Here is a 10,006-nt window from a genome sequence, read left to right on the forward strand (position 1 = left end):
TTATCATTATTATAAGCAAGACAATAAATGGCAAAGATATGTAGAAAATAAACGTATTTAAGTTACATTCATAACTAACGTAACGTGGAAGAAAATATGCTTCTAGAAGATATGTAGAAAATAAACGTATTTGAGATACGTTCATAACAAACGTAACGTGGGAGAAAATACATTTCTAGAAGATATGTAGAAAATAAACGTATTTGAGATACGTTCATAACTAACGTAACGTGGGAGAAAATACGTTTCTAGCTAAACGTAATTGAGAATGCAGTTTAGTTCTGTGGGAACGTAATTTTTAGGAGACAGGGTTGGTCTGTGAGATTCTCCGGGTTTCCTGACTGCTGGTTCAGACTCAGTTATGGTCTGACCTTCAGCGACAGACAAAACAAACAGAGCAACCACCAAGAGTGTTAGCTTTCCCTGAGCCATGTTCACACAGTTTCTTGTGTTTTCAAAAGCTTGAGTCCCTCTTTAAATATGAAGTAAACTTGATCCCTTTGAGAATTCATTTGACGATTAGCTCCTCCTACTTCACATTCTGCTTTAAAAGTCAAATTCAAGGCTATACAAACAGCATTAAACATCATTTAAACTAACAGCAAATAGTTATTTAAGGCAATTGTTGATACAAATGAACTGTTGATTAAATTAAAATACTATAATTATTATTTTTCAACGAAAGATCCAGTTGATTAATTTTATTTAATTTGACTATAACTCATATGAGTAACGTAAAAGCTTTTCTTCGAATCATTGTTTTAGTTGTAACAATTCGAAACTAATTCAGAAATTGGTTGAACGATATGTTTTTTTATTTTTTATTTTGTAACTGCAATGAAGGAAAGCAGGATGCTCTAAATGTTTACTTGTATTTGCTGCAGCTGGATGAAGACCTGGATTTTGTTTCTTTTTTTACTTTTAAAGGTTTCAGTATTCAAATAGTGGCAGTTTGAGGACAGATACAGAGAAACTTGGAGCCTTAAAAGGACATAAACTACTAAGGAACTGAAACCTATTTGACAATGTGCAAAAACACATTCCTGCAGTGCATGAAAAATGCAAACTAAATAAGTTAAAAGACGATCTCAGATTAGACCATTTTCTAAATGTTAGCACATAAATGCTTTTTATGGTTCAGCTGCCGTCTTCTCTAAAGAGACATTTTGATATGAGTCTGTTCTGCAATAAACATGATAAATCTATTTAGTGATTTCATTGATATCTGTTAAGAAATATTTTTCTAAGCGTACAGTGTTTGGTGTAACTACCGTTGTCATGATATTGAAAGACTCCAAATCTCACATTAACAGTGTGAGAAAACTGTTGTAATGATGAGGGTTTTTTGTACAGCTGCTCAACCAGCTTCAGTCACTGTGTCTCGAGCACAGTAATAAACAGCAGAGTCTACAGCCGTCAGACTGCTCATCTGCAGATACACCTGCTGTATGTTGTTGCTGGAGCCGGTGAACCGGCCTTTCACTGACTCAGAGTAGTAGATGCTGCTACTGGTTGTAGGGTGTATCAAAGCGATCCACTCCAGTCCTTTTCCAGGAGCCTGTCTGATCCAGGCCACCCAATAGCTACTGAATGTGTATCCAGAAGTCGTACAGGTCAATGTGTGAGATTCTCCAGGCCTTTTAGTCACTGGTTCAGATTCTGTCAGAGTCTGACCATCAACACCTGTAAAGAGGATAAAAACACATCTGGTGAAATAAGCTGTTGACACAATTAGAATCTGTGTTAGATAAAGATCAGTAAAGATGTTGACCTGCCCAGCAGACAGTGAGCAGCAGCAGTCCTGTCCTATAGTCCATCATGTTAAACTGTGTGTCCTCTGTCCTCTGTCCTCCTCTCTGCAGTCACATAAGTAGAGGGGGAGATATCTGAGTTTTGCATTGACTCCTCCTTCCTGATTTAACAGTGTCCTCTTGTAACAGTATTTTATGTTAAAAACATTATCTCTTACATTTTAAATTGGTAAACATTTCTTATTGGGCTGTAAGTCACTTTGTAACATTTTAATATTGTTATTTAATTCAGATTTGTCAGAAGAAAACAAACAAATAATGGATTTTATTTACTGTTGATTCAAATAAAGGTATTAACATTATTGTCATAAAAAAATGCTTTGAGTTAATTTAGTAAATAAATCACTTTACAGGTTTTATCTACATCTCATGTCTTTAACATTTATATTTTTAATCAAAGATGACTATTTAGTATTTGTGAATAAATAGTTTGAAAAATATTCTTAGAGCTGAAATTGGTTGAAAAGCAACTTATATTTATAGTAACAAATGTAATTACGGACAATTCATAATACTGGATACTTAAAAAGGCTGATGTTTAACAATTTAAAGAAGAGTTATTCATTGTTTATTCTGGGAATACATACAGTAATGTATCAGTGATTATAACCTCTAAATGTTTAAACTGGTGATGTAACAGTGAGCTGGTGTTGAGATCATTTCTGGTCTGAGGGCTCCTCCTCTGGTGGCTTCATGTTACAAGTGTTCAGGCTCTGAGGGGTTTTTGTTCAGCTCTACTGATGGTGTGTGTCACAGTGTGTCTCTGGCACAGTAATACACAGCAGAGTCTCCAGGCTGCACGCTCTGTCCGTTCAGAGTCACTGTGTTGCTGGAAGAGTCTAAGTCGATACTGAACTTGCTCTTCAGTGAATCTTTAAAGTGTGTGGGGTTTCCAGCAGCTGCCATTCCTATCCACTCCAGTCCTTTCCCTGCAGGCTGTCTGATCCAGGCTGTGTAGGCGCTGCTAAGAGAATAAGAGACCTGACAGGTGATGGTCAGACGTTGACCTGGCTGCACAGTCACAGAGGCTGGCTGTATCAACTGCTCACACTTCACACCTGTGGAGGGAAACATGTTGAACAGTGAGCGAGGTTAATAACAGAGAGCAGTCAGTGTGAGCGTTCTGTCAGTGTCTCTGCCTCAGTGAGACTCACAGGATCCAGCAGCCAGCAGCAGCAGCAGAGCTACAGAGAACATGGTTGGTGTTGAAGGTGACCTGATGGAGCTCCTCTTCTTCTGCTGCAGCTGACAGCATGATATCAAGTCTTTATAGCAGACTGTGAGGAAGTTCACTTTGCATAGAGAGGGACACTGACAGGCTATTAAAGAGGGACGGACTGTCCTGTCTCGAGCAGTCCAAATGTGGATTTGTTGTTGGACATGTGAAATAACATTTCCAATCAAACCTTCAACACAAGTGCTTTACAGAAGTGAAAGACATTAAGAGAATGGCATTTAAAAACAGTCATTAAAAAGCAAAGATAATAAAATAAACATTAAAAGAAAAAATACATGAATACAAGTTACAGTGCAGTTTAAGATATGAATAGTTCAATTAAAAGCAGCGGCAAAAAGAAAAGTCTTCAGCCTGGATTTAAAAGTAGTAAGAGTTGCAGCGGACCTGCAGGTTTCTGGGAGTTTGTTCCAGATATCTGGAGCATAATAACTGAACGCTGCTTCTCCATGTTTAGTTCTGACTCTGGGGACAGAAAGCTGACCAGTCCCTGAAGACCTGAGAGATCTGGATGGTTCATCATTTAGCAGGAGGTCAGAAATGTATTTTGGGCCTAAACCATTCAGTGCTTTATAAACCAGCAGCAGTATTTTGAAATCTATTCTTTGACACACAGGAAGCCAGTGTAAAGACTTCAGAACAGGAGTGATGTGATCCACTTTCTTAGTGTCAGTGAGGACTCGAGCAGCGGCGTTCTGAATCAGCTGCAGCTTCCTAATAGATTCTTTAGTGAGACCTGTGAAGACACCATTGCAGTAGTCGAGTCTACTGAAGATAAAAGCATGGACAAGTTTTTCCAAATCCTGCTGTGACATTAGTCTTTTAATCCTAGATATGTTCTTTAGGTGATAGTAGGCTGACCTGTACACCCTGATGAGATACAAAAGAGAAATGATCACTAACACACCAAACACAGGGCTGAATCACTGACTGACCATCAGTGGATGCTGTATGATAAAAGATCAAACATCAAGAAGCAGGAGAGCTCACAGGGCAGAGAGAGAGCAACCAGCAGAAGAGAGAGAGAGTTGATCATCCTGAGACTGGAGATGTGACCTCTGATGCTCCACACAAAGTACAGAGCAGTCAGACAGAAGTACTCTGCACACACTGGAGATGTGCATCAGGATAGCATGGGGGGGAGGGGCTCATGCAGGGACTTGCAGTTTGATCTAATTGACTCAATGATTTGTCTTTTTTTATTATATTCACTTATCCTTCTATTTGACATCTGACCATAAACTCAGAGTCATGCTCCCTTTTTGTCTTGAAGTATTTTATCCATCCCAAAAAATGAGCCATGGTCCCATAAAATGAGTGGTTGAGTAACTTGGTTATTGAGTATTTGTTGGCTTTGTTGGTGGTTCGTATCCTTGTGCTTCTTACACTTACACAGTAAAACCCAACAGTGTCCTCCTCAGGCTGCAGACAAAGTCTCTAAGGATGTAGAAGAGTCACCATAGTTGATTTAGCAAAGATTGTGTTGCCATTATTTAATTTATTGTAAAAACAATTCCTAAAACTCTCAAAATGAGTAGATGTTATTTCAGTAAAAAATAATTCTGTAATTAAACCACAGTATTCACTGAATTCAAATGTATGTTGTTCAGGGTTATCCTTTCAAAAATGCAGGTATTCTGTGAGTCATGACTCTCAACACAATAACACACATGTTTTTCTAAATGAAATACATTTCATTATCAGCTGGCGATCATCCAATGGGAATTGTGTTTTCACAGCCCTGACATGCTTCAGTGGTTTTCATACAGGGATCAGTGTTGTTCAGTTTGTGTACAGCGTGGTAGTCTAGTGTGTCACTGTGGCTCTCGCACAGTAATAAACTGCAGAGTCTTCTTCTGTCAGACTCTTCACCTCTAAGTACACATCATTTTTTAAAGTGTCTTTGGTGATGGAAAACTGGCCTTGCAGTCTTTGGGCAAATGTGGTTCCAGTTCCACTATCGATGCGTCCGATCCACTCCAGTCCTTTCCCTGGTTTCTGCCTGATCCAGTGCAGCCAAGCCAGAGGAAGTCCTTCCACCTTACAGGACAGAGAGACTGGTTCTCCTGCTCTGCTGACCACCGGCTCTGAGGAGGTGAGGGACTGGCCCTGAGCCGCTGAAAGAGACACAGAGTTTAGATGACGGGGAACCAGCAGCTCTTCTCCTCCTCTGCTGGACCAACTTCACTCACCTGAAACCAGAGCCAGGAGGACCACGCTTTGTACCAATGTCATGGTGGGAACTTGTCCGAGTCTGCAACAACAGAGGCTGTATGAAGGATATATATTGTGCTCGCAGAATGGGTGGGGATTATCCATCAGTGTGTTGGGATTTGCATTTGTTTGGGGGGGTTGAAGTGATGATACATAAATACTTAATTTGTGAGAGAAGGAGGAGTGCTGAAATATGAGAGACGGTCCATAACAGACCCAATAATAAGATGTTGTTTAGTCTTTTCTACTTGTTGGTATGTGCATTTCTGAGAGACTATCAGTGTGGTGGGTGATCTAATGTATACAAAACAAGCTGCACCGTCAGTCTCATACTTTCATTTGAAAATGATAGGTCACCTCAGTGAGGGGGATTACTGCTAAAACAGCAACATGTCACTCAGGAAGACAAAGATTTTCTCCCAGAAAGTGAAAGTTTGTCTTATTGCAGAATGCTTTATTTATCCAGCTTACATCACACTGCACAATCACAAGAACAAACAGCCATTCTTCCTTAAGTTTATCATGAATTTCTTTTAGACGTGAGATTAACAAATGAGGCTGCTTCACTTCCAACTGAATGTGAGTAATGTGACAGAAATGTCACGGAAGATGTTTTTTCTGTCCTTGGCTATTTAATGAGGAAATTATGTTTTTTTAGACATTTTTCTTTATTATTGTGTTTTGTAACTTGGCTCAGTAGCAACTGTTTTTTCATTTTCATAAAAGTTACAGCAAGGAAAGATTTAGTCAAAGTATAATTATCCTTGTACTCTATCAACAAAGTATGGATGAGGTCTGTAGGTTTTTGTACAGCTGCTCAACCAGCTTCAGTCACTGTGTGTCGAGCACAGTAATAAACAGCAGAGTCTACAGCCGTCAGACTGCTCATCTGCAGATACAGCTGCTGTCTGTTGTTGTCTCTGGAGATGGTGAACCGGCCTTTCACTGACTCAGAGTAGTACTTGCTGCTACCGCCATTGTCGTTAAAAGCGATCCACTCCAGTCCTTTCCCAGGAGCCTGTCTGACCCAGGCCATCCAGTAGCTACTTAATGTGAATCCAGAGGCTGAACAGGTCAATCTGTGAGATTCTCCAGGCCTTTTAGTCACTGGATCAGATTCTGTCAGAGTCTGACCATCAACACCTGTAGAGAGGATGAAAACACATCTGGTGAAATAAGCTGTTGACACAATTAGAAGCTGTGTTAGATACAGATCAGTAAAGATATTGACCTGCCCAGCAGACAGTGAGCAGCAGCAGTCCTGTCCTATAGTCCATCATGTTAAACTGTGTGTCCTCTGTCCTCCTCTCTGCAGTCACATAAGTAGAGGGGGAGATATCTGAGTTTTGCATCGACTCCTCCTTTAACTAAGTGTGTGTTTTTTTCAGAATAACTTTGCAAGGCCATTTATAAAGGGACAACCAATAGACTTCATGTAAAGTATAATGATTTTGATTGCCAGAGGGACAGCTGGGCCTACATCCAATACGACAATAAACTCAATTAATTAACTAACCATTCATCTCAGGTGTATTTGATTGAATTTGGGTCAGAGATTAGACGATCAGAGCTGCTTCTTTAAGGGAAACATTGTTAATATATATTTTTTATTGAATCAACTTCTCCAATGTGTTTACGGTCGATTAAAGTTTGGCAGTTAGCAGACTGGAGTCAGTTGTTTGTCTCCAGTGTTAAATATAGAATTTGCTTCCTTTGGTTGTGGTTATGTGACAGTAATGTTTCAAATTCAAACAGATGAAAATTTCCTGATGATAATGTTTATGATATAATGATGATTTGTGTTCAATTGGCAAATCTAATAGATGTTTTTTACTCTTTAATGTAATCAAAGTGTGCATTCATTAATGTTCTTCTAGAGATACATGGGCACAGTTTAACCAAACTGAATCAGATAATCAGCTGCGTTATTTGAAATGGGACAGCACACCTGAAATGTATATTTAAATACTTTATTAAGGGCAGTGAACGTATTTGTTCTGTATGTGGCCTGTGGAACTGCCAGTCAGCTGTTCCTAAGGCTGACTTAATCTCTGGCTACGCCTCCCTGCAGTCTCTGGATTTCCTTGCTCTCACTGAAACCTGGATTACTCCATCCAACACATCCACCCCAGCAGCTCTCTCCACAGCATATTCCTTCTCCCATACACCCAGACCCACTGGCAGAGGAGGTGGCACTGGTCTCCTGCTCTCTCCCAAATGGAGCTTTTCCATCTTCAAGCTACCTAACTTCACTCCTTCCACCTTTGAATCCCATGCCGTCACAGTAACCCATCCAATACAACTAACCATTGTTGTTCTCTACCGTCCACCAGGCGCCTTGGGGGACTTCTTGGAGGAATTAGACCATCTCCTCTCACACATCCCTGAAACTGGCCCTCCCGCTGTACTTCTCGGAGACTTCAACCTCCAGACAGGGAAGATAGACGAACTAACATCTCTGTTAACCGCCTTTGCTTTCTCACTGTCTCCGTCCCCACCAACTCATAAAGCTGGCAATGTCCTTGATCTCATATTCTCAAGGAACTGCGCTACTTCTAACCTCTCTGTAAACCCGCTCCACACATCTGATCACTTCTTCATTTCATTCTCTTTACCCCTTTCCAAACATAACAAACTAATCTCTTCGCATCCTGCACTTGTCCGCCGTAACCTCCGTTCCCTCTCCCCCTCTCCCCCTCTACCTTTGCCTCATCGGTGCTCTCAGCCCTCCCTTCCTCCGACTCGTTCCAACTCCTGCCTCCAAACTCTGCTGCAGAAACTCTCCTCTCTACTCTCTCATCCTCTCTGGACTCTCTCTGTCCTCTCACATCTCGGCAGGCTCGTCAGTCCCCTCCTGCTCCCTGACTAAATGACGCACTGCGTGCTAATAGAACCGTCCTTCGGGCAGCAGAGCGGAAACGGTGGAAATCCAAACACCGTGACGACCTCCTAACCTATCAGGCTCTCCTCTCCTCTTTCTCTTCTTCGATCTCTCAGGCAAAAAGCACTTTCTTTCAAGATAAGATCCAATCTTCTTATTCCAATCCTAAAAAACTATTTTCCATCTTCTCCACCCTCTTGGACCCCCCCAAAGCCCCTTCCCCCTCCTCCCTTCTGTCAAGCGACTTTGTTAACCACTTTGAAAAAAAGGTTGACGATATTCGCTCTTCTTTTTCTGACTCACCTTTACTCATCACTGGATCACCTGAGCCACCTTCAACCGGCACACTAACCTCCTTTTCCCCTCTCTCGCCAAGTGAGGTTCTTACCCTCATTACCTCTGCCCGCCCTACCACCTGTCCTCTGGACCCTATCCCTTCAAACCTCCTTCACACTATCGCTCCTGATATTCTACCGTTTCTCACCCATTTCATCAACACTTCTCTAACTTCTGGTCACTTTCCAAACAGTCTCAAGGAGGCAAGAGTAAACCCTCTCCTAAAGAAACCCACTCTCGACCCGTCTGACGTTATAAACTACAGGCCTGTCTCTCTCCTCCCGTTCCTGTCTAAAACACTTGAACGCGCTGTCTTTAAACAACTCTCCTGTTATCTCCATCAGAACAACCTTCTGGATCCGCACCAGTCTGGTTTCAAGGCAGGTCACTCTTGGACCTGTCTGCTGCATTCGACACGGTGAACCATCAGATCCTCCTTCGCACTCTCCAAGAACTTGGAGTTTCAGGCTCTGCACTTTCCCTCCTCACCTCATACCTCAAAGACCGTACCTACAGGGTAACTTGGAGAGGGTCCGAGTCCGACCCTTGTCAATTAACTACAGGGGTCCCTCAGGGCTTTGTTCTTGGTCCTCTCCTCTTCTCCCTGTACACAAACTCGCTCGGATCTGTCATTAGTCACTGACGACACCCAATTAATTCTGTCCTTTCCCCGCTCAGAGACCCAGGTCGTCGCACGCATCTCTGCTTGTTTAGCTGACATCTCTCAGTGGATGTCCGCTCATCATCTCAAGCTCAACCTTGACAAAACTGAAGTGCTTTTCCTTCCGGGAAAAGATTGTCCCTCTCTTGACCTGACTATCAACATCGGCACCTCTGTTGTTTCCCCGACCCAGACTGCAAGGAATCTGGGTGTGACCCTGGATAACAACCTGTCCTTCACTGCAAACATCGCTGCTACAACCCGCTGCTGCAGATACACGCTTTTCAACATCAGGAAGATACGCCCCCTGCTGACCCAGAAATCGACGCAGGTTCTGGTCCAGGCTCTCGTCACCTCACGCCTAGACTACTGCAACTCCCTCCTGGCTGGTCTACCTGCATGTGCCATCCGACCTCTGCAGCTCATCCAGAATGCAGCGGCTCGTCTGGTCTTCAACCTTCCTAAATTTTCCCACACCACTCCTCTCCTCCGCTCCCTTCACTGGCTTCCGGTAACTGCTAGAATTCACTTCAAGACACTGGTACTTGCGTACCATGCTGCGAATGGATCTGGCCCTTCCTACATCCAGGACATGGTTAAACCGTACACCCCAGCACGTGCACTTCGCTCTGCATCAGCCAAACGACTCGCTGCACCCTCGCTGCGAGGGGAACCCAAGTTCCCATCAGCAAAAACACGTGGGTTTGCTATCCTGGCTCCAAGATGGTGGAATGAGCTCCCCATTGAAATCAGGACCGCAGAAAGCTTACACACCTTCCGGCGCAGACTGAAAACTCATCTCTTTCGACTCCACTTCGAGCGATAGAATGACTAACAAAGAACTGCTAACAGAGCACTTATATACTAAT

General features: G+C 42.5%; 3 gene segments (V, D, J or C); all 3 read right to left on the minus strand.

Moving 5' to 3' along the window:
- Positions 1 to 1,357: 1,357 nt before the first annotated feature.
- Positions 1,358 to 1,820, minus strand: LOC117443559 (Ig heavy chain V region 914-like). The segment is given in 2 exon segments: positions 1,358 to 1,683; positions 1,772 to 1,820. Coding segments are annotated over 2 exon segments (375 nt in total).
- A 554-nt stretch (positions 1,821 to 2,374) lies between these two features.
- LOC117443565 (Ig heavy chain V region 5A-like) lies at positions 2,375 to 3,040 on the minus strand. The segment is given in 2 exon segments: positions 2,375 to 2,869; positions 2,966 to 3,040. Coding segments are annotated over 2 exon segments (351 nt in total).
- A 1,734-nt stretch (positions 3,041 to 4,774) lies between these two features.
- On the minus strand, positions 4,775 to 5,336 carry LOC117443577 (immunoglobulin heavy variable 1-46-like). The segment is given in 2 exon segments: positions 4,775 to 5,162; positions 5,238 to 5,336. Coding segments are annotated over 2 exon segments (354 nt in total).
- Between the last annotated feature and the right edge of the window lie 4,670 nt (positions 5,337 to 10,006).

This window comes from Pseudochaenichthys georgianus, unplaced genomic scaffold, assembly GCF_902827115.2.
Source record: "Pseudochaenichthys georgianus unplaced genomic scaffold, fPseGeo1.2 scaffold_624_arrow_ctg1, whole genome shotgun sequence".
Taxonomy (NCBI): Eukaryota; Metazoa; Chordata; class Actinopteri; order Perciformes; family Channichthyidae; genus Pseudochaenichthys; species Pseudochaenichthys georgianus.